The sequence below is a fragment of the Eptatretus burgeri genome, chromosome 8 (assembly GCF_056783735.1).
Source record: "Eptatretus burgeri isolate ZD-2024b chromosome 8, Ebu_testis_v1, whole genome shotgun sequence".
Taxonomy (NCBI): Eukaryota; Metazoa; Chordata; class Myxini; order Myxiniformes; family Myxinidae; genus Eptatretus; species Eptatretus burgeri.
In genome coordinates this window covers 13,152,434-13,177,329 of record NC_140968.1, presented here as the reverse complement: position 1 = coordinate 13,177,329, position 24,896 = coordinate 13,152,434, and the positions used below count along the sequence as shown (strand labels likewise).

At 42.8% G+C, this 24,896-nt stretch overlaps 2 protein-coding genes across 10 annotated transcripts in view; both read left to right on the top strand.

Annotated features, from left to right (window-relative positions):
- The window catches only part of LOC147021131 (casein kinase II subunit alpha), a 46,579-nt gene extending 32,978 nt beyond the window's left edge, over positions 1-13,601 (top strand). For 4 of the 6 annotated variants that reach the window (XM_085890932.1, XM_085890929.1, XM_085890927.1 and 1 more), the window contains 4 exons: positions 6,173-6,250; positions 7,929-8,077; positions 11,428-11,517; positions 11,923-13,601. In XM_085890932.1, the coding sequence (XP_085747058.1) occupies positions 6,173-6,250; positions 7,929-8,077; positions 11,428-11,517; positions 11,923-12,041 (436 nt within the window). In that variant the 3' untranslated portion in view covers positions 12,042-13,601. The remainder of the gene's footprint in view (positions 1-6,172; positions 6,251-7,928; positions 8,078-11,427; positions 11,518-11,922) is intronic. The other 2 variants (XM_085890931.1, XM_085890930.1) reach the window with 1 other exon arrangement.
- A 170-nt stretch (positions 13,602-13,771) lies between these two features.
- Positions 13,772-24,896, top strand: part of LOC147021129 (monocarboxylate transporter 7-like) — a 36,737-nt gene continuing 25,612 nt past the window's right edge. For 2 of the 4 annotated variants that reach the window (XM_085890924.1, XM_085890917.1), the window contains exons 1-2: positions 13,954-14,648; positions 15,984-16,093. In XM_085890924.1, the coding sequence (XP_085747050.1) occupies positions 16,009-16,093 (85 nt within the window). In that variant the 5' untranslated portion in view covers positions 13,954-14,648; positions 15,984-16,008. Of the gene's footprint in view, positions 13,903-13,953; positions 14,649-15,983; positions 16,094-24,896 lie in introns of those variants that run through there. The other 2 variants (XM_085890918.1, XM_085890922.1) reach the window with 2 other exon arrangements.

Genomic DNA, 24,896 nt, shown 5'->3' with positions numbered 1-24,896 from the left:
TCTTTTCTTCAGCCAGGTTCTGGATCTTTTCCTCTCCTGCCTTGAGTTGTCTTTGCAGCATGCTGCGTCATCTGCTGCGGTCAGCTGCTATGTCCTCCCAGCTCTCAGTGTTGATATTCAGAGCTTTCATGTCACGCTTGCAGACATCCTTGTAGCGCAGCTGAGGACGGCTGACAGATCTTTTGTCAGAGGCTCGCTCGCCATAAAGGATATCCTTCGGTATGCAGCCGTCGTCCATCCGGCACAAGTGGCCGAGCCTGCGCAACCTGCATTGTCTGAGGAGCGTGTGCATGGTAGGACGGCCAGCACGTGCGAATACCTGGGCATTTGGCACTTTGTCACTCCATTTGATGCCAAGGATGCGGCGAAGACAGCGCAAGTGGAAGCTATTCAGCTTCCGCTCTTGTTTGGTGTATGTTGTCCAGGTTTCACTGCCATACATGAGCGTGCTGATGATGCAGGCGTTTTACACTGCCATCTTAGTTGGGACTGTAAGCTTTGGATTCTCCCAGACACGTGTTGTAAGTCGGCCTAGAATTGTCGCGGCCTTCCCAATACGTTGGTTAATCTCGACATCGAGGAACAGGTTGTCGCTGATGGTAGACCCTAGATAGGTGAACTGGTGGACAACGTTTAGTTCATAGCTGTCGATGGTGATAACAGGGGGAGTATCCACATTTTGGCCCAGCACGTTGGTTTTTTTCAGGCTGATGGTGAGACCGAAGTCTTTGCAGGCTTGAGAGAATCTGTCCATGAGACACTGGAGTTGTTGTTCAGAGTGTGAGGTGACTGCAGCATCATCAGCGAAGAGCATGTCTCTGATAAGGGCCTCACGTACATTGATCTTCGCTCTCAGTCTTGCAGGATTGAACAGTCACCCATCTGATCTAGTGTGTAGGTACACTCCTTCGGTTGAGATTCCAAATGCATGCTTCAAGAGCAGAGAGAAAAAGATGCCAAAGAGCATGGGTGCGAGGACACAGCCTTGTTTCACACCACTTTTGATGTCAAAAGGCTCGGACATGCTGCCCTCATACTGGATGGTTGCCTTCATGTCATCGTGGAATGACCTGATCATGCTATGTAGTTTCAGGGGGCATCCGATTTTCAAAAGGATGTTAAAAAGCCCATCCCTGCTTACCCGGTCAAATGCTTTAGTGAGGTCAATGAAGGCAACATATAGGGGCTTCTGATGTTCACAGCACTTCTGTAGTTGACGGAGGGAGAAGATCATGTCCACTGTTCAGCGTTCTGCTCAATGACATGCTGCTATGTAGGAAGGGCTGGCAGGATAATGTGAAGGTTTGCAGACTTGCTCCTGAGCTGTCTAACCTTGGTTCGAATCTTGGCTCAGCTATAAACTACCGTCCTGGTGTTTCACAGGCAGGGCTATTGATTAATCGGTGTGTGCTCCGTCCCTCGGATGAACATTAAACTGGCCGTCCTGTTTGCTAGCTTTAGTTGGTGGACTTTCAAGACCCCATGGTGTCCTTTGCGAAAGAAGATGAGCTATCGCCGGCACCCTGAACAAATTACAAATTCCTTCACTTGCAGTTGAGTATCCTGTGACGGAGTGGCAACCCGTCCAGGTTGTAACCCCCAGCAGTCGAATGAATGAAATTGCCTCGGCAGCACTGTGTGCCAAATGGTGCAAGGATGAAGACAAGAATAATAATTATGTTGGAATATTAAAAGTCAAAATAGATTTTCCAAGAAATGTTATAATCCTCATAAGTTGTATATGTACATGGCTCACAAAGTGGGTACACATACTGTTATGCAAAGGGCAAAAAAAAAAGCTGAGGGAAACATGAAATGCAACCCATTATGTTAATCTGCATGTATTCAAATCGCTAAATCTAAATTTTTAGACCTGCAGCACGTCCGGTTTTAAAGTTACCACTGAATATATACAACACTGTAAATACACGTTCGAATTTCGAGCTTGGCGTCAGCGTTATTTACGGAATCAGATGGAAAAAACAACGTAAATATTATATTTTGGGATAAGAAACAGATAATTTTTACTCTGCCGTTTTAAACAGGCTCAATATATGACAGGAAAAAGAAAAAAAAACAACACATTTTGAGAGAGTCCGATGTTTTAAATTACGAAGAAAACACAGACGAGTTCAGTAGCAAGGAAAGCCACATTTCTAAGCGAAAAAAACATTAAAATCGAATCTATTTCTTTCGAACTTTTGAAAATAATCACATTAAACATGAAAAGAAAAACATAATTCTTACCTCTCGGATCCTGACGAAGCACCAAAAAAATTCTAGCGTTGGTTAAAATGAAGAATTATCAGACAAATGCGAGTCACCTCGTTCGGCTCGGCGTCCTTGCGCTGGATTCGTACATTACGGCTCTCGCAAAGACACGGACACGAAGACAAACGCTGCGCTCGACGGCGAATGGAAATGTGCTGACACGCTTGCAAGTGCCTATTATATCCATCAATGGGGGAAGTTTGCAAGACGGCAAGGTTTTCTAATGCTAGTATTATTTACGTCCGACGAGAAATGATGATTCGTACATAACGGGACGACACGAAGATCAAGACGGGATTACTTGCAGTCCGAATTTTATTTTTCTGATCACAATTTTGATCTATATTTTTCTGCTGTTAGACTGTCATATTTCCAAGAAATTAAGGGAGATTTGAAATAAAAATCATAAGAAACATTATCAACACTGGACTCCTTATTTTTCTCGATGCAGTGGACACGAAGCGTTATGTACGAATCCATTATTTCATCAGATAGGGTAGATGCCAGAAAACCCGAATAGGGAGACAGAACATCATCAAAACATAAAAAAGACACCAAAGTTCACATTCTGAGTCACCACACTCAAAATAACTGTCACATAAGAAGCGTACAGTAAAATAAAAATTTTACCAATTAAACTGTAACATTTCGAAGGTTAAAATACCCATATTCTGTTGCTTTAATTCATCTTTAATAAAACAGGGAAATGGAGAGTATGATATTGCCGGTTTCTACAGGTTCCCCAAGATGTCCACTTTCATTTCTGACCATTGATGGTTTGTCTAAGTACCTCATAATAGTTTTATGTGGAATTCCCCACAAACATACCACAACATACCCACTTTGTGAGCCATGCACATATGCAAGTCAGAAAAAAAAACTTTAAAAATGAAAGAAAAAACAGGTATGGATGGAATCCCCAAAAAACAACCAAACAATGTAGGAAAGAATGACACCACAATCCTTTTACAGATCGCCATCACAACATATTTTGACATTTTTGTTATCGGTGGCAATAGTAACAATTGAATGAAGATGTCTGATCGATGTTATCTATGCTCGAGGTAGTTGGAGATTTGTAGTGTGGGTTGGTGTAATTATGTATTGTATTACTTCCACCACCGAAGGTAGAAGGAGGTTATGTTTTCACCCCTTTGTTTGTTTGTTACTGGATTTTTCAAGTATATTGGTGTCGATTTTGTTGTTCTGTCTGTCTGTTTGTTTACCATGTGGTGAAGTTTTGTGAAGATCAGTTTAAAATTGTGACCTGTAGATGACAAACAGACAGACAGTTTATCATATGGAAGAAGCCTATTGTTTTTGAGGTCAAAAGGTCAACAACTTAGGTGGGATTTCTCAAATCCTCAATTTTCATTCGTTTGACTTGAAATTTGAAGAGAAGTTATATTTCGGGTCGATTAATTCAACCAGCCAATTATTTTTGAGGTCAACATAGGCCAAAGGGCAACAACTAAGGTGGTATTTCGGAAATCCTCAATTTTCATCCGTTGACTTGAAATTTGAAGATGATTTATATTTCAGGTCACTGAATTCAACTAGCTAATTATTTTTGAAGGCTACATCGACCAAAAGGTCAACATAGGCCGAATTTCCAAAATTGTTAATTTTCATCCAATTCACTTGAAATTTGAAGAGGAGTTGCATATTTGGTCACCGAATTCAACCACCAATTATTTTTGAGGTCAAATTTGTTTCATGGCTTTTGCAAGTATCGTGCTCTGCATGACGTCGTCGTCTTGTTCTGTCTGTTTGTCTGTTTGTCGCCTACAGGTCACAATTTTAAACTTCACAAAACTTCACTACATGGTAGAGTTTGTTATAAGGAAGAAGCCTATTTTTTTGAGGTCAAAAGGTCAACATCGGCCAAAGGTCAACAACTTAGGTGAGATTTCTAAAATCCTCAATTTTCATCCGATTGACTTGAAATTTGAAGAGGATTTACATTTCAGGTCACTGAATTCAACCAGCCAATTATTTTTGAGGTCAAATTTGTTTAATGGATTTTGCAAGTATCGTGCTCTGCACGACGTCTTGTTTGTTTGTATACATGATATCTCAATAAGTTGTGGACAGATTCGGATGAAATTTGGTGGAGAGGTTGGGTATGTGACAAGGACGAACTGATTTAGATTTTGGTGAAGATCCAGATACGAGTTATTTAATTTTTAAACTGAATCTTCACCTTTGAGAGATAGGGCCAAAAACGATATACAGTGGGGAGAACAAGTATTTGATACACTGCCGATTTTGCAGGTTTTCCCACTTACAAAGCACGTAGACATCTGTAATTTTATCATAGGTACACTTCAATTGTGAAAGACGGAATCTAAAACAAAAATCCTGAAAATCACATTGTATGATTTTAAAATAATTAATTTGCATTTTATTGCATGAAATAAGTATTTGATACATCAGAAAAACAGAACTTAATATTTGGTACAGAAACCTTTGTTTGCAATTACAGAGATCAGACATTTCCTGTAGTTCTTAACCAGGTTTGCACAGACTGCAGCAGGGATTTTGGCCCACTCCTCCATACAGATCTTCTCCAGATCCTTCAGGTTTCGGGGCTGTCGCTGGGAAACACAGACTTTCAGCTCCCTCCAAAGATTTTCGATTGGGTTCAGGTCTGGAGACTGGCTAGGCCACTCCAGGACCTTGAGATGCTTCTTACGGAGACACTCCTTAGTTGCCCTGGCTGTGTGTTTCGGGTCGTTGTCATGCTGGAAGACCCAGCCACGCCCCATCTTCAATGCTCTTGTTGAGGGAAGGAGGTTGTTGGCCAAGATCTCACGATACATGGCCCCATCTATCCTCCCCTCAATACGGTGCAGTCGTCCTGTCCCCTTTGCAGAAAAGCATCCCAAAATAATGATGTTTCCACCTCCATGCTTCACGGTTGGGATGGTGTTCTTGGGGTTGTACTCATCCTTCTTCTTCCTCCAAACACGGCGAGTGGAGTTTAAACCAAAAAGCTCTATTTTGGTCTCATCAGACCACATCACCTTCTCCCATTCCTCATCTGGATCATCCAGATGGTCATTGGCAAACTTCAGATGGGCCTGGACATGCGCTGGCTTGAGCAGAGGGACCTTGCGTGCGCTGCAGGATTTTAATCCATGACGGCATAGTGTGTTACTTATGGTTTTATTTGATACTGTGGTCTTAGCTCTCTTCAGGTCATTGACCAAGTCCTGCCGTGTAGTTCTGGGCTGATCCCTCACCTTTCTCATGATCATTGAGGCTCCACGAGGTGTGAGGTCTTGCATGGAGGCCAAGACCGAGGGAGATTGACTGTTATCTTGAACTTCTTCCATTTTCTAATAATTGCCTATGATACCTATGATAAAAATTACAGACCTCGACGTGCTTTGTAAGTGGGAAAACCTGCAAAATGGGCAGTGTATCAAATACTTCTTCTCCCCACCGTATAGCACGATATCTCAAAAATGTATTGGGCCCAATATGTTCTCGTGGATCAGGTATTGCGTGGCGGAGGTATGCATTCTACCAAGTGTCCTAGATTGTTGTGGGATTGAGTCAGGCAGATGTCAAAATATGTGATAGAAATCCGTGAAGTGATTGTGGTGTCATTCCTATCTTGTCATTCCTTCCTTGTCATTCCTTCCTACATTGTTCGGTTCTTTTCAGGGATTACATCCCTCGTTTTTTTTTGTTTTTCATTAAAAAAAATTTCTGACTTGTTTGACTCTATTTTCCCGATGTGGATGCCAGTGACATTCGTTTGTCAGTGTCTCTCCTTTCGTTTAATCTACCGTGGATGATGAACCATACTCTTTATAGAGTGTTGGTGCTTTTAAAGCAGTTTATTGCTTTATTGGCAATGGTTATACTAGGTGGTTTGCCATTGCCTTCCCAGCGTTGTTTGTCCGTGCACTATCCTTTCAAATGCTGAGCGTCAAGCAAAGAAGCAGCACGTATCATTTGCAAGTCCTTGGTATGTATAACCCAGACGTGATTTAAATCACTGACCTCCAAAACTCAGACTAGATTAATTACATGGCAGCTACATACACCTGAACTGATGCCTTGTTGTCTGTCTGCATATCTCGTTAGGAACAAAATTAAAGAAATTATATATGTTGGCTGAGTAGTACACGGAATGAGGATGAGTACGCAACTCGAGCGTCACAAACCTTTCGCACTGATTTTAAATTTGTTTTGGTAAGATAAAATTAGCAGACAGAAAGCTATGAAGTTAATTGAAAGGGAAAGTTCTGATGTCTTGCATGTGACGAAATGGTGGTACTGACAGAGCGACAACAACAGAGGTTGCACGTTTGCGAGAACAACCGAGTCAGGAGGATTGCGTGAAGAGTGAAGAGGGTGAATAGGAGGAGGATGGAAGAACTGAGGGAGGAAATTGGTGTGTAGATGAACTTGACGGGGAGATTGATCAAAAGCCGGTTGAAGTGAGCTGGTCACTTGGTGTGGATGGAGGAAGAGAGAATGGCCAAGCGATTGGATAGGTTGAGGGAGCAAGGTGGGAGGAAAGGACGTAAACCGCGGTTGAGGTTGGGAAGATTGTGTGAGGAGTGGTATCAATAAGGTGTGGGTGGTTGAACAGTGCAGAGAGTTGGCTGAGGACACGGAGAAGTGGAGGAGTATCGTGGTACGCTTGGTTCTATCAGAAAAACAATACAAGCTGTAGTTATGACTCCGATTGGTGATTACAATCTGGTACGAAACACTGCACCATCTTCACAAATCTATGGCAGCCATACTCTACGAGAGTGTAAAACCAGGCCATGCGTTGTCATGCCAATGTGCTGTCATCACTTCAGAACTCTTTTGTGGTGTATTTAAAAAAAAAAAAAATCTGATTATCACCATTGCCTTTCAAAAAAGTCTGCAGTTTGAGATAAAAATCGATGAAATAAGTGAATTTTCTTTTATCATTGGCCGTGATTGATATAGTGGCGAGCGTTAAGAAAGGGGAAGTGGACTGAGTGCCGTACTTTTTAGTCAGAAGTCAGAATGACTCGTTTCATTACTTATCTGTATGTATATGTGCTGTTCAAATTGCTCACAACACATTCAGCATGTGTCCGGCTGTACCAAGGTTAACAATAGATGTTATGGCTCTCGGACTACGAATGGTTCCCCACCTCTGTTAATAGCAGAATGAGCAAGGATTTTTGCTGGTTTCCTGTTGTTTCACTGGTTTAGTCTTTGTACGATGTATTTTCAGTGCAAAGTGATTGCCATTTTCATTTTGCCTCTCCAAAAATACCCCAATATTGTTGTGTAGGATTTGTTGTCAAAATAGTTTTATTCTTTACCCACTTGGTTAAATAAAGTATGAGTGCCAAATTCAGTGGCTCATTGTTGAAAACGAAGGATGACAACCTGTGCACCATGTTATGCATCATCCGCCATAAAAGATGTTCATGTGTAGATTTTGATGTAGTTCAGAAGACATTTCTGTTTTTTGTTTTTTTTGTTGTCATGAAGGGGTTGCTGCCTATTTGTGAAATAGGAATGTGCTATAAAAGCTTAATTTTGTGGCACTTTGACCCATTGGGTTGAGATGGTGGGTGATTATTATTATTATTATTATTATGATTATTATTATTATTATTATTATTATTATTTACTTTTTTAATCTCCATCAGGCATTCACGCAAGCGTTGGGAACGCTTTGTGCACAGCGAAAACCAGCATCTCGTGAGCCCAGAGGCACTGGACTTCTTGGACAAATTACTGCGCTACGATCATCAGGCACGGCTTACGGCGCGTGAGGCCATGGAACATCCATACTTCTGTAAGGACCAACTTTGGGCTGTGTCCAAACCATGCTTTGCACCACATAATTTTGTTCTCTCTGCTGGTTTAGATGGCATTGCCTTAGCTGTACTGTTTGTGTTCAAAATGTATAATCCCAATCTTTGATTTTTATATATATATATATATATATATATATATATACTAGCATAACCCGTGCTCTGCGTGACATGTTGGGGTGGGTGTGTTTGAGAAAGGAACTGATGCAGAGTATCAGTAGTAATTTTACTTTAATGCAGTAAGTGGAATATGATTTCACTGTTTCAGAACCATTTTATTTACTTTTTTTGTACCATACACCTCATATGGTCTTTGAGATAATGTAAGCTGAATATCACGTTACTCGAGCGCAGAACAAAGTCGAAGATAGCGCGACACGAAACCACAAACTCGGAAATAATATATATGATATATATATATATATATATATATATATATATATATATATATATATATATATATATATATATATATATATACACACACAATTTTTTGACTGTTGCTGCTTTCTGGATAACTCCAGTGTGAGATTGGCGAGTCGTGAAGGAATCACGATAGCCAGTCATCCCTGGAACTTCCTGCTGGATCCCACATCCAGAGCCGTGTTACTGTACAGATTGAAGTTCCTGGTACGAGCAACTATCGTGTCGCTCGGAGGCAGTCGTGTAACATCTTATTATTTGGCCAAGTGGAACCAAGTCATGTGACCGTGATCTTATCTACACTGCAATCTTTCGGTCAAATGGATCTCCTTTTAGCAGCCATATGCCACCATTGTGAGGTGAGCAGGATGAGTCGGGAGACGAGTTCGATTTTAACAAGTATATTCAAAGGAATTGCACATGCATACAAGAAACAATCAATAGCCTGGTGTTGGCGTAGTGGTTAGGGTAGCGGCTTGGGATTCAAAAGGTCCTGAGTTCAAGCCCCGTTGGCGGCTTGAATTAATACACACCAGGAGGTTGACTCAGCCTGTCATCCTTCCGAGGTTGGCGAAGTGAGTACCAGTATACTGGGCCGGTGTATACCCCGATTAAAATAGATGTACCATATCCCTGTGTCCTAAGAGGCGACCAGGGTTGCGTCAGGAAGGGCATCCGGCGTAAAACATGTGCCAAATCACTATGCGGATCATACGGATGATCCGCTGTGGCGACCCCGAACGGGAGCAGCCGAAAGAAGAAGAAGAAGATCGCCTCATGGATAGGCGATCATACCTGTAAAGTTTCTCATCGATCTGTACAGCCGTTTCGGAAAAGAAGATTTTGAAGGTTTTCATGTTAAAAACACGATGGTTGCCGGACCACGTGACGAATGATGTCCTCAATTCCCCCCCTCCCCCACCCCCCGTATTTTTCATACTGATCGGATAAAGCGTTCAACGTATGCAATTATGACATCATAAGGAACCCACCTATGATGTCAAAAAAAATTGTTTCCCTTGGGGAGTACTTCACATGTGCCAAGTTTCAATTTTTTTCCATGGAGTGGTTTCGGAAATACAGAGGTGCAAAGTTTTTACTTTTTTCCAACATGGCTGCCACACCACATGGCCTACGATGTCATAATTATCATTAAAATATGCTCCATAAGTAGTCACACCTATGGTGAAAATTTTGTGTCAATCGGATAAGCGGTTGCAGAGAAAACAGAGAAAACGAGAAGGGCACTCGGTAGAGCGCATACCTCCACCATGCAATGCCTCATCCACGGGAACATACCGGGCCCATTAGATTTTTGAGATATCGTGCGATGTATCGTTTTTGACCCTATCTCTCAATGGTGAAGAATCACTTTGAAGAATTAAATAATCTTGTATCTGGATTTGGATCTTCACCAAAATCGAATTAATTCGTCCTTGTCACACACCGAATCCGTCCACAACTTTTTGAGATATCGTGCACACAAACAGCCAAATGAAAAATTGTGCGTAGCACGACACTTGGCGAATTCGTTGACCTTTCCGTGTGGTGGTCCAAGCTGTAATGTCATGCAATGTGTGGTGTTTATTTGTTCGTACATTAATAAAATGACGCGACGTCACAAATAACAATCAGGCGCGCGTTGTCATGGTAACGGCAGCAGATTGAAAATTTTCATCACTCATTTAAAGCCACCATGTGACATTCAACAACTTATCATCGGTGCTTGGTGCCTTCATTCTGATCGTAGAAAATATTTGAAAATACCTCGGAACATTGCTTTTCAACCAGCTTTACGATCCCGTTATCAGGTTTGAAATATGTTGTAAAACAAAAATATGTATTTTATATGTGTGTTTTTCTTGTTTTGGGTGACCCTGACCTTGACCTTGGGTAAATTTCGATCAAACTTTGTACACATGTTAATATTACATGCATAAATAGACAGTACAAGTTTTAATATAATAAGTGCAAAACTGTTTGAGAAATAGCCATGTGTAATTCACAAAATTACCCATTGGTTTATAATGGGCGATGATATAAAGTGATGCAGAATCCAGATCCTGATCTTGAACATCACCAAAAGTCACATATCTTTTTGCACTGTGGATTTCTATCAGCTGTTAAAATTTCATCCAAATCGGTTAAGAATTGTGACCTGTAGAACGAATAGAATTTTGTTTAAAAAGCGCCAATAGCTAAAGGCTTTGACGTCATACGCTTGCGAAAACTGTGCACAATTTGTACTAACATGCATATTAAAACATCTAGATATTCCATTGAAGTTTAATTTGGCGTCAACCGGAAGTCGCTACTGAGTTAAGTTTAAGTTAAGTCACTGAGTTAAGTCCAAAAATGTGTTTTCACGTTGTGTGACGTCATGTCGTGACGTTTAGTCCGATTAAGACGGGGTTTGGACGCGGACCGTCTCAGGTGGATTGCCTATCAGGTGTAAAAATTTAAGAACGACTGGTCCAGCCGTTTGGGCTGTAGACGACCGGACAAACAAACAAACAAACCAACAAACGGAACAGACCAACATACTTGACAAAATCGAAGATTTCGCCAAGTAACAAACAGAGGGGGGTGGACACATAACCACCTTCCACCTTCAGTGGCGAAGGTAATTGGTATGGACGGACGGACACCCTGAAAACATGATTCCACTGGCGACTTCGTCAGCGGAGACATAAAAACTTGTTGGCAGCTTGTTCCAGCAAATGCCCTTTTCACATTTTGTCCGTAGTCAATTTGGAGAACTAAAAATTAGTACGTGCGTGTATGCGTGTGTGTGTGTGTATATATAAATAATATGTATACACAATCCACCATTGAAGGCATTTTGGCACTATGTTCTGGTCATAGTATTTTTTGTTGTTGTTGTTCTTCCCTTTGTAATGAAATGCAGATCCCACAGTAAAGGATCAAGGAAGGATAACTAACAGCAGCAGTTCTCCCAGCACAGCCACGGCCACAAGTACCTCCACCATGCTAGCAGGTACACAGCAACGTGGAGATGGAAAGGTTACTCATACAGTTAAATACCATCTCTTTTCCTCAAATGTCCTCCTTTTCAACTTTTGAGTTGGAGCAACGGTTCTTCCTCTGAAGTAAGTCATAAAATAGAAAGGCAAATTTGGTAATAGCTACAATCCCTTGCTGATCTTTCCGGCCCAAGAGAGCCTCAGCTTCGGCTTTTTTTTAAACCCAGAGGGGTTATTTTTTAATTTTTGTCGTATATGCAGCTGAAGCGGTTGTAGTGAAATGGCCACGAATGATCATGCATGGTGGATGTGTGGTTGTTTTTACATTTTTTTTTTTTTTGCATTATTGATTGTTTACTCCTATTTTGGGGGATTTCATTGGGATAAACGACCCCTTTGTGCACATGTTGTTCTGGCAGGAATGACGCCAGTGTCGCCAGCGCAGCCAGCGGGTGTTGTGGCGAGCTCGCCTGTGCTTTCTCCAGCTGGAACCCCGATGGGGACACCGATGGCACCAATTGCTACTGCCCAGCCATGATCTATCCAGAAGGGATGTCAAAATGCCGCACAAACCTCGGCGCTGTATGCTGTAATGGGCATAATCGGGAGTGCCATACTTCAGCTTACATGCTCCAGTGCAAATGCACACTTTCATCGTTACCTCTCAAGCCTCACATTTGACATTGCACCAGTGGCTTCACATGTATCGAGAGTAAAAATAATAATAATAATAATAATAAAAACAGGCTTGATTCCTCCCCTTACACATTTTAATGTCATTTTGCTGTCGTTTAATTGCAAGAACCTAATTGCAAAGTTGTTCATCTGCAAGGTCTGGAAAATCTACACCTTGAACCGTGTATAGTGTCATCCTAATTTTCATGGTTTCTCTCTCTTCATGCACCAAATCGGACAATTTCGCACTCATATGTACAATTGGTGGCCTCAACTAATTGATGCGTCGCTGTTCCCATTACAGGCCTTCCCTGTGTCCCGGCTCAGCCACCATATTATGCTAGTATTACAGGTGCTCCCATCCCACCTGGAGTGCAGCTCCACAAAGCAAATAGAACATTTAATCCACTGCAACGTAGTGTTTGCTGCATGCCATTGCATCGTATTGTGCCCTTCTCTTTTTATTTATTATCCCCGTGCAGCCCTTGCATTTCTCGGCGCCTGCACGTCTGACTGTCCTCTCTGCCCTTCCACTTAATTTGGCGCAGCATCATTCTGGTTGAATCAAACAAACAAAATTGCTCTTTACAAATTGGCTTTTTTAAGTGGTGTGATGGGGGTGTGCTTGTGTGGTTTCCTTCTGCAACGGCGCGCTCCTGGTTATCTCTCGTACTCGAGGGTGCAGTGAGTGAGTGCCGAGCGCAATCGAGATCCACCTGGTGGACCCGAAACAGCCCCACCTGTGTCGGCACAATATTTGGAGGTTCCAGAGGTTTTGTTTGAATGAACCGATTTGGTACGTGTCACTCGAATGTGCTTGGTGAGCGTTTTGCACCACACCCTGATTTGGCTGTTTGCACTTTGACCTAGTCAAAGCCCTCCTCGGCATGGCCCAACCCATTTTCTGTTGTTCACACGACGCACCGAGTGCCTTTGTGATTGCGTGCCGGCCGCTGACTCGGGGTCCGCCCCGGGCACCCCACGTGTTCGGCGCTCCGTCTGTGCTCGCAGCACTCGATCCGTGCTGGCCTTGTTTGTACGGGTTCCAGGTGGTCGATCGGGATTTTGGCCGATAGTGGTCTCAACGCTTCCAGCTGTTGTCCATTTGAGCAAGCTGGTTTAAGTGTAAACATGACGCAGATGGTGGATGTCATTGTTTCTCGACTTCTCTTGTATATTTCTCATTGTGTACAATTAATATCTGATCATGACATGTACACAAATTTCATGAGTGCAATGGTTTCTTTCTTGTTTTTTCCTATGCTATTGTTGGCTGCACTACTTCAAACATTTTGTTTGTTTTTTTAACTTTATTTTAACTGGGTTTTACACTTTAACCATGAAGTTAAATGCACGATCGATTTAAAAACCAGCAGATGGATTAAAATAAAAGTTAACTCGGCTTCTGAGTAAGCAGTTTTTAGTTTGTTGCCCGTGTAGTGATTTTTATTTTATTTTAACGAGTGCCATGTCAGTATGCATGTTTCCTTTTATTCACTTCCACATTAAATGTCTTTTACTCATTTTGAGCATTCTCCGCACGGGGGATAGTCCTGAATGTCCAGAAGCAACGGACGATAGTTTTGACTTTTGAGTGTTATTTCTTCGGAAAACAGATACCACCATCTTTTATTCCTTTATATTTTTTTTTTTCTGGGGCAGGACAGTGAAGCATTTTCATCTTTGGTCGTGGAGGACCCTGGACTTTTGCTGTTCCTGAGCAGGTGGGCAGAGAGGGACAAAAGGTTTAGCACGATACGTATCTTCCAAATTGAGAATGGCATCACACTTGTTATTTCATCAGTTTTGTTTTTGTTTTTGTTTTTCTTTTCTATCACGGTAACCTGGCCGTCTGCCGAACTGACCGTTGTCCTTCTATTCCATCCACCGTCACCTTGGGACATGCTAGATTTTTCTACCTCGGTTTTCTTTTTGCTCCACTGACTTGAAACCTTTAATTTTTGGCACGACTCAAACCTACATTATGACATAAAAGCCATCCCGTCGCACATTCTTGCTATTCTTGCAAGTGTTGTTGGGAGTGGTGTGCAGTGCATATTCTTACACGCTGCATGACGTGTTCCATTTAAACAGTGTGAACCAGTTTTGTTCCTTTTTTATTTTTTTTAAGTTTATTTTATAACTCTGACGACGACAACATAATGTCAAAATAAAGTTTGTGGTTTTTATCTTGCCAAAACGAAGTTTTTGCAAGATATGTTAGTCGGCTTGTTTTATTTTTAATATGCTCGTTCAGATTGTGTTCGTATGAGCTTTTGCGTGCTCCGACCTGTATTGCTCCGATTAATGCTTGTTCATCTTCGACAATGGACAAGCAGCTGCTGCAATTGAGATGAATGCGTCCGAGTCCGACGTTACTTGACTGGAAGTGGAATCTTGTAACCTGACCCTCGGAATCGCTCTTATTCCGTTTCCAAACTTTCTCGCAGTTTGGTTGTGCAGTTTGAAGGTGTGCTTCCTCGAATTGAACACTGAATTATATTACCTTACTATTCCTTGTTGGGGAAGCTCTAGTTAAGAGTCTTTTATAGGGAAAGCAAAGCCCTGGAGGCATGCGACAGGTTTATATATTTTGAACAGTTTGCACTTTTATTTTTCTTCTTCAATGCAATATTAACTTCAGACAGAACAGCTCGGACAGCCAAGTGTTTCGAACTTTTTTCTTCTTTTTTTTTTTCCTCCTCCGAAGGACTTTGAACGTTTTTCCATGTCCAGCATCGATCTGTATATTGTGGTGTTATGTCTATATCGTCCATGTACAATCTCTACATTTGTAGCTTCAAGAGCCTCAGTTGTAGGAAAAGTAAAAAAAGTAAGGCTCCGGAAGCACTGCATTTGTTTTGTGAATATGCATCTAAAGCTCTGCTAATTCCAGTAAAATAACTAATCATTGCTGCTTTTATGAGGTGAGTTTAATAAATAAAATGTTCTGAATGGGCACTTCTCATCATTGGCTTTCATTTTGCAAAATGCTGTGCATGCTTTAAAAATTAGAGGTGAAAGTGGTTGGGGTGGAAGGGAGGGGGGGGGGTGATGGATGTTAGTTAAAAATCAACTAAATGGAGAGGTTTTTCAGATATTTTCAAATATGTTTTGGATAGAGTAATTAATGAGGTAAAATTAATTGGGAGGAAAGAGTGGGGTGGGTGGAGATTAGATTCTGTCTTTCTCTTTCATGTATGGATTGGGACCATACTCTGTGCAGAGCGCTGACGCTGCCTCAGCAGTCTCCTTGGCTATTGGACACAATCCTGGACGGGTCGCCACTCTGACAGTTTACCACCAAGCTGGCACTCATTTTGCCGACCTCAGAAGGATGACAGGCAGAGTCAACCCCACCTGGTATTATTTCAACAGTGAGTGGGATTTGAAGTCAGGACCCTTGGATTCTAAGCCCACCACTCTCGCCATTAAGCCAACACCAGGCATAATGTGTGGATGCAACAAGGAAATATCAACTCAACACAGAGACTACTTTGCACAGCATTGACGACTCCAAATCCTTTCCGCCTTTAGCCACCACTTTCGGCGTACTTGTATTTAGTGGTAAAATTGTGACAGGATTGGACTTGACAACAATGTCCAAGAAGAGGTAGTTACAAGCATGCTTGTACAAACATGAAACAAACACGGCAAGCCCGGGTATCAAGTTGCTTTGTCCATTCCAGAGGAGTTGCCACCACAACTTTCCTGTTATCTTCAAAACAGTATGACTTGAACATAGAGTCATTTAAGATACTGTACTTGCAAAGCCTGACTTGCATCTTACTCCATTTTCTTGAAGGTGGGGCTTGTGGAACAATTGTCAGATGCAGAATAGAGTGGTCAAGATTCCCACACAACCCACGAAGATTCACAAACTGATGCATCTCCATTGGAAGCTCACAACCCCAAGTAAGCCAGCCCTCCGATCGGATTCCCCCAGAGATCATAAAGAGATCAAATGTTGAAGACCCTATATTGTACGAGTTGAGAGCAGGTTGTGATGAGGTGGTGTACGGTGTCGGGTTCAAGGCGACCGCATGGGCAGAGCGGGTTCTGAGTTGGATCGAATTTGTGGAATGAGTGTGGGGTGGTAACCAGAATGGAGTCTGGCTCGGGTTATTCTGGAGGAGTGCATAAGAGGATGTTTGGATGGATCGTTGGGAATGGTTCGTTGAGTATTTTTATTATTGTGGTATTGTTGTAAAGCTGTAGCGGTGTGATTGTGCTTTTTTTGGTAAGATGTTTTTGAGCATGGAGATGGCAAATTTGAGAAGATGTTGTTGCAGGTGAGGTCTTTTTGTGTGGAAGGAGGTGGGTAAATGAGCAAGTGGTGACATGGATGTTCTGATGTGAAGCAATGCAGGGAATTTTGTTTTGTACGCATGGTCGAGGCTTGTTGAAGAGCCAGAGCTGAATGGAATGGAAAAGGAGAAACACCAATAGCAGAGTGGAAGTGAGATCAAGGGGAGGAGGGAAGACTCATGGGGTGAATAAGCTACACTCAAGCTGGGGATGAAACCTAAAGGAACAAACGAAAAGAGGTTAGGGGGAGGAGGGGGAAAAAATTCTCAACCTGGAAAAGGGGAGAGCTTGCAAAAGGGGTCATTTGGGGTAGAAGAGGTCATGAGTATGGATGGGGGGATGATGAGGTCATAGTGCAAGAGCATGGAGAGATTTCAACCAACCTTGGCACAATGATGGACTGCAACACAAAGATGAACGGATTCAATTTTATTCCACAAGACAAAGATCATGTACCCATTGAAAGTCATTTTTTCAGACCATAACTTGTGTTTAAAAGCGTCTGATATCTCTCGTGACCTTTAATTGAGATCAAATGTAACAGTGGGTTCATGTCAAATGTGGGAGGAGGCATATCCATTGATGCATGAGCATCAAATTCTATTTTCTAGTTGTTTCTGCGTGAAGTTGGTCGGTCGGTAAGTTGGGTACAGCCTGTGATTATTATCGAATGCTTAATTACCCTTGCCAGAGGAGAGAGAGTATTGCATTTGTGTCCCTTTGTTACCTGGGAAATTGAAGATTTGCAATATATTGGTTGGTCTGTCTGTTTGTCTGTATGTCAATCACCTTCAAATCACAATTGTACGCCGATCTTCAAGATACTTAACTACCTGGTTGGAGGTAGTCAAAAACTAGAAGCCTATTGTTTGAGATCAATAGGTCAAGGTCACAAAATCGTCAATTTCTCACGTATTGACTTGAAATTTGAGCAGGATTTGCATATTGGGTTAATGAATTGGTTCACGAGTCAAAAGGTTGAAGTGTATTGTTTTTGAGGCCCAAAGGGCAAGGTCGCAGCCACTGATTTTGTAAGTACCGGCCTATTGATGGCTTGTTTGTCTGTGTCTGTCTGTCTACATCATGTGGTGACGTAGGCCACAAAGGCCATCTGGTCGTAGCCAGTATTGCACGATTTCCTTTTTCTATAAAGTACGTACAATTACAATGCAAGTATGTCGATAAAGAATGTACTCTTAAGAACGTGAGCGCATCTATAACTGGAAGGGCACTCTTCGACGTCGCCAGATATGCCCCGCCTGCACAAAAAAAATGGCTGCAGAACCACCTGGCTGATGACATCAATTCTCCCCCACCCCATGCAATTTAGCATGAGATGACTTCAATTATCATGTCATGATGAAGCCCCCCTATGACATCATCAAAAAAATAACACTTTCCCCGTGGGGGGTACTCCACACGTGCCAAGTTTCAATTTTTTCCATTGAGTGGTTTCGAAGATCGAGGTCCAAAGTTTTTCCTTTAATCCAACATAGCTGCCACACCACGTGACCTATGACATAATTATCATTGAACCATTCTTCATGAGTACTTGCACATATGGTGAAAAATTCGTGTCAATTGGAGAAGCAGTTGCAGAGAAAACAGACAATTAGCATGGACAGACGTACGGACGTACAACCCGAAAACAGTATTCCTCCAGCGACTTCATCAGCAGAGGCATAAAATACTTAGAAGTCAGTAAATACATGTATCTTTAAAGTACATACGGTTAAACTATATCCGATTGGAATGTGAATCCATACAATAAAACCGAAAATGTCTGTTTGCTGTATGAACGTGAACATCTGTGTCGTCGATGCATTGTCTGCAGAGCAGACAAAACAAGTCCGAACAAGAAAAAGAGCAATCGGAGTTTGCAGCCCCTCACCAGGACTTGTTTTGTGTGGTGTTTGGGTACTGGTGTGTTACATAATTAGTAAGATATATAATTGGAACTGACACTTTATCACTGCTGGCAGTGATGACCGGGTACCAAGACGTCCCTCTGATGCAACCCCACTTTGATCGGACACTTGACCCTGACCCATGATGGTTTTTTAAAAATTATTGTTCAATTGAATTTAGAATGGGATTAAAATAAATTCAATTCAAATCAAATGGAAGACCAAATAGGTACAAGTCCTACATTGAAGTAATCATAAGGAAACCAAACAAGCAAAGATGAAGTCACCAGGAGGAACTTGAATAGGATTCACATTTTAGCTGCTACTCCTCTACCCTCAAACCCTGAGGTTTGGTCTCCTATCACTCTCCATGCACTGCTCTCACTCCCCCACACCCCCAGGAATACCTCTGGCTTCGGCTTCCCCTCCACTCCCACCTCATGTTTATATGTGTACTGTACCGTCCACCGAACAGTGATGACTCCATCTACACCTCACTATCCGAAAACATGGACCATCTTCTATCTTCTCATCCAAACTCTCTCTTACTCATATGTGGTGACTTCAATTGTCATCACGCCAGTTGGCTCGGTGTGGGTACCTCTCTCACCTGCCATGGCACCTCAGCAAAAGCTTTCTGCGACTCATTGGGACTGACTCAATCGGTCAACTTCCCGACCCGGATCTCAACCAATGGTACTCCATCTCTTCTGGATCTGATTTTGACAAATTTCCCTGACAATATCTGCTGCTCTTCCTTCGCTCCAATTGGTTCTTGTGACCACGTCCTTGTTAAAGTGGACATCTCTGGCTGTTATTCGAGAACCACCTCACCGCCGTCGAGTCTGGCATTTCACTCAAGCCGACTGGCAGGGTCTCCGAGCAGCCATCAAACTTACAGACTGGTCTCCTATCACTACTTTCTCAAACATCAACTCATCCTGGGAATTCTTTCAAAGAAACTTGCTCTCCCTCATGCACAGATTTATCCCCTCTCGTGTTCAGTTGTCTTACCCTTCCTCCCGCCCTTGGTTTACTGAAGCTTGTGGCGAGGCAGTTGTCCTGAAACAACTTGCCTTTGCCTCATGGAAAGCAAACCCAACTGAGGGCAATCTCAGTTCTTTCCACAAAGCTCGGAACAAGTGTGTATCTACCCTCAGGAGAGCCAGAAAACAACATCTTTCTCATCTCAAGTCTGAACTCTCAAACCTCTCTCCCTCCTCAAAATCCTGGTGGCGTTTAATCAAATCTGTGTCTGGTGTATGTTCCCCCTCCATCCCCTCCCTTACCTCAAATGGCCGCACTGCTGATTCCACACGTGATAAAGCTGAATGTCTAAACTCGGTGTTTGCAGCTAAATCTTGTGTCCTAAACCCATCACTATCTCTACCCACTTTACCCAGTCGCACCCAACTGTCCCTGGACTCTGTATCCTTTTCTCCTGACAAGGTGGAGAGCTTGCTTTCAAACCTCGAGTCAGATTCTGCAACCGGTCCAGACGGCATCAGCCCACGTGTCCTCAAAGCCTGCTCTTCTGCTCTTGCTCACCCTCTCTCTGTTCTATTCACCCTCTCATTTGCCCAAGGTTATCTGCCATCTGCTTGGAAATCTGCTAACATCACTGCCCTACATAAAAAAGGTGCAAAAACAGATCCCTGTAACTACAGACCAATCAGCCTTCTCCCAATCATCAGCAAGGTGATGGAATCCATCATCGCTTCAGACATGAAATCCTTCCTCTTCTCCAATGGCTTGATTTCCAATCATCAATTTGGTTTCAGACAAGGTCACTCTACCCTGGATATGCTGCTTTTGCTCTCCCATCAATGGATGGAGGTCCTCAATGCCAGACAGGAAATCCGAGCCGTATCCCTGGACATATCACGTGCTTTTGACACAGTCTGGCACCCTGCCCTACTCACCAAACTCTCTTCCCATGGTATTCAAGGCCATCTCCACTCATGGCTCGCAGACTTCCTCTCCTGTCGCAGTCAACGTGTGGCCCTAAATGGAGTTCTTTCATCCCCTCTTCCTGTGCAGGCTGGAGTTCCTCAAGGTAGCGTTCTGGGCCCTGTTCTTTTTCTGGTTTTCATCAATGATCTCTCGGACTCTCTGGAAAATCCTCTATTTCTCTTTGCCGACGACTCCACCCTCTGCCGTACCATCTGTCATCCCTCAGACCGGCAAGCAGCAGCTTCTTCGCTCACTGCAGATCTGGATAAAATCACAAACTGGTCCAACACGTGGAACATGTCTTTCAATCCAGACAAATCTCACACTCTCACTATGTCTCTTCGAAAGGACCGTCTGGAACCCCCCAATCTACTTTCTCAACAATCTCATTTAAGAAGTCCTTTCATAATTAATAATTTCGGCTGCCACACCATGTTGTCCGATCAAGTTGAAATTTAAAACTTATTCCCCATTACTACTCGATCATAATTGTGAAGTTTCATGTCGATTGATTAAGCAGTTCCAGAGAAAACATTATTTAATATTTTCTTCAATCCAATATGGCTGCCAAACCATGTGACCTATCAATTATTCTGAAACAAACTTGTGCACCCAAGGCTTGGGGAACATTTTTGTGAAGTTTCCCCTCGATCTGTCCAGCCGTTCTGCAGAAGAAGATTTTTTTTTTTAAGAGGTTTTAGGGTAAATCCAATATAGCTGTCAAACCATGTAATGAATGACGTGTGTGTGTGTGAACCTTTTGTTCCTCATGGACAGGCGGTCGTACGTGTAAAGTTTTTAGCCTCGATCTGTTCAGACACTTCAGAGGAAAAAGATTTTTGAGTTATTTATTTATTTATAGATATCTATCTATCTATAATTCCAGGTGTGTGTGTGTGTGTGTGTGTGTGTGTGTGTGTGTGTGTGTGTGTGTGTGTGTGTGTGTGTGTGTGTGTGTGTGTGTGTGTGTGTGTGTGTGTGTGTGTGTGTGTGTGTGTGTGTGTGAGTGAGAGACTGCTGTTTCTCGACAACCACTGTGGTCCGATCTAATTAAAACTTGCCAGGTATATTGCTGGGGACCTGACGATGTGCCTTTTCAAGGTTTGATATTAATTGGACAAGTGCTTCCCAAGTTATGGCCATTTATTTACCAAACCAATGACAGGACACGTTGCTGCGTAGGCGTGGCCGATGGGGAAAGGGCGCCTTGGTTACCGTGGCCTGGAAACTCCGCCTACGTTTGTGACCTTGAACACGTGCGTTCATGTATGGATTGGGACCATACTTTACCCTTGGAGCATGAATCATTAATTAACAAGCAATCATCGGAGCAATACAGGTCGGAACACGCAAAAGCTCATACGAACAGAATCTGAACAAGCATATTAAAAAAAATAAAATTTAATTTAAAAAACCACAAACTTTATTTTGACATTATGTTGTCGTCGTAATCGTTATAAAATACTTTTTTTTTTTTTTTAAAAAGGAACAAAAACTGGTTCACACTGTTTAAATGGAACACGTCATACAGCGTGTAAGAACATGCACTGCACACCACTCCCAACAACACTTGCAAGAATCGCAAGGAGGTGTGACGGGATGGCTTTTATCTCATAATGTAGGTTTGAGTCATGCCAAAAATTAAAGGTTTCAAGTCAGTGGAGAAAAATGTAGGAGTGTCAATGCTCAATGGCAGCGAATGTCATGGCTAGCAAAGACAGGGAGGTAAACTTGATTTTAATTTGGATTTTAATTAACTCTGTGTGTGTAAGTATCACAGCAGTTGTTACTTCAATGCAAGTGATAATTCGTGGAATGCATGTGAACATTCCGTACGGGCACGCACTATTTTGGATAGTGATGACTTACTGTATTCTAATAATTTCTCGATTTCTTATGCACATTTATAGATAAACACAATGCCCCAAATCCAGTTGTCGTTTATGAGAACGAAGGAGAGCAAATATCAGTTTTCAAACTCTGAAGGCTGTGTGGTTGTTTGAAAGTTTTATTTTTTTGTTACGGTTATATTGTTATATCGGTTATTGTGATATCGGTTATATTTACGACATCGAACGGTTATATTGTTACGACTCTGGAAACCATTCTAATTCACACATACAGTTGACCCAAAGTTTAGTAATTTCGTTAAGTATATGTGGATAGTTAGAATCCCTCCCTTATGTCTAATGGGAATTTCATGTGTGCGCTGCGAGTTTCTTTCTAGTTAGTTTTCTACATCAATCCCTCCACTCCTTCAGCTCTGACTCCGCCCCATCAAAGAAGAATGTATCCCCTCTCGACACTGGAGAAGGTAAAAGAGCCTCTCTCGGGGGAGGGGCACCGAGACGCCGACATGCCCCTCCTCCTCCAATCGCGGCTGGCCACCACGACACCCAAAAACGCCCCGTCCAATCCGGAGGCGAGTTACCCAAGAGCGGATCCCTCCACCCCGCATGGGGGAAGGATAAGAAGGATCGCGAGCTGTATCCGGGAGTTCCTTGGTTCCTTGGAGGTCTTTCCTTGCTTCTCATCTGCTGGGCTCTCCTGGTCGTCGGTCATCGTTCGTGGCTGGCTGGGTCGTTCGTAGTATCCTGGCTGTGCTCGTTTGATTCTGGTTCGTGGGTTCGAGTCCCACCGTGGTGGGTTGCGTTGGAGCGCTCGAGCTGGGGATCTCCGTTCCCGTCCACGGACTCCGAGCTCCACAAGTGCGAGTCGGTAAAACTGCATGAGGTGACCAGGTACTCGACCAAACTCTAACCCCCAGCTTGCCTATCTTCCACGGCTGGAGGGTCCGAATATAAGCCAGCCGGCTCCATTTCTTTTTGGGTGTGTGGCGCCAGTCTGTAAGTAAAACTGTTAAGTGATTGCCATTGTACATTTGCCTGCATTTATATTCGTGATTAAGTCTGCTCTGTGTTTCCCTCCCTATTGCCTATTGTAAATAAATAACTGTTAAATGTTCCAGTTCGTTATCTGTGTTTTCCTTCATTGACCCAGTATGGTTCGGGCTTGAGAATTAGGGAGGCCGATTGTGCCGTAAATTGTTATTTGGGCCGGCGCGGCTTTGGTAATTCCCGCTCGGTTACGTCGGTAACAGCGACTGTTAGGACAAAGCCGGCCGAGGGTGTGGCTTCCCCGGTAGCTAGACCGCACGGCTAATTAGGTAAATTGGAATCAGACAAAAAGACCCGAACCGCGCGGTCGAAATATTGGTGTCCACACTCCATTAAGCGACCTGTCGACTTCGGAGTTATCCGAAGTGACGACCTTCAATTCCGAGTTTTGGGGGGGGGGGTGAGACGGCCCAACTGCTCCATGCAGCGGTTGTCCTCGCCCCCGAACCCAGCACTTCAACAATATTGCCAGGATGAGAAATAAATAAATTAATAAGTAATTAATCAAAAAATAACATTTTTGCCAAAACACATCTTCACTTTTGTCCCCAAATTTCAGCTTCCTTGCTCAAAGTATGGCTGAGATATGGCCCGGACAAACAAACAAGAAAAAAACAAGCAGGTAGGCGACATGGGTGGTTGCGACATAATTGCATACTAGTCATAGTTTTTGATGGATCGGGCTGAAATTTTTTGACAAAGAGGTTGATTATAGTGCGCATAAAGCCTGGAAGCCCATTTTTGATTTTCGAAAAAATCAATTTTTAAGGATTTTTCTAAAATTCCAAAGTCCCGTTGCTAGGCAACGGTGGTGTCCATAGCAACGGTGCTCAAAAGCATAGAACTAGATCCTGGTATGAACCTACCTGTCAAGTTTCATCAAAATCGGTCGACTCCTCTGGCTTCCAGAGCTGTCCATTACATACAAACAAACAACAATAAAAAATGACGGTATATAGACACCCTATTTTTGAAGGCTACCATTTGAAAAATAAAACCTAAATCAAAAATCGGCTCGAGTAAAATTTTCTAAATATCTCGAAGTGTTTAATTCCGAAGTCTCGTTTCTCCACATTCAAAACTGTTTAGGACAAGTATTGAAAATATCGTACGCGGTTTTTCGGCCGCTGCATAGCAACGGGTGGTTGCTTAGCAACGAAACTCAAACGCGCACACTCCCAGCCCATATGGCACCTGTTCACCAAGTTTCATCGAAATCGGTTTTCTGGTTTGTGCTGTGGAGCCTCGCGTTGCAGACACACACACACACACACACACACACACACACACACACACACACACACACACACACACACACACACACACGGAAAACCCGACAATATATTAGACCAAGAGCCCGGGAGTACTTGGTTAGCTGGAAAGGTAACCAATTTTATTGCCTACCCTAGTGTCTCATGTCCATCCCTGGGTACAGAACTGAACAACTGGCATGCCCCCAGTGGTGGGTGTGGCCAGGGGGGGCATTACTAACTTACCCCAAAGTTTATCTCGATCAGCTTTGTATGGTAACCCATAAAATATCACTTATATCGCCCAAATGTCATCCCTAGTGCAAAACTTGGTTAATGCCAGTCAGTTTCTATGGTGGGGTACCCCCTCCAGTCATCAATATATGACACTTCAAAGTTGATC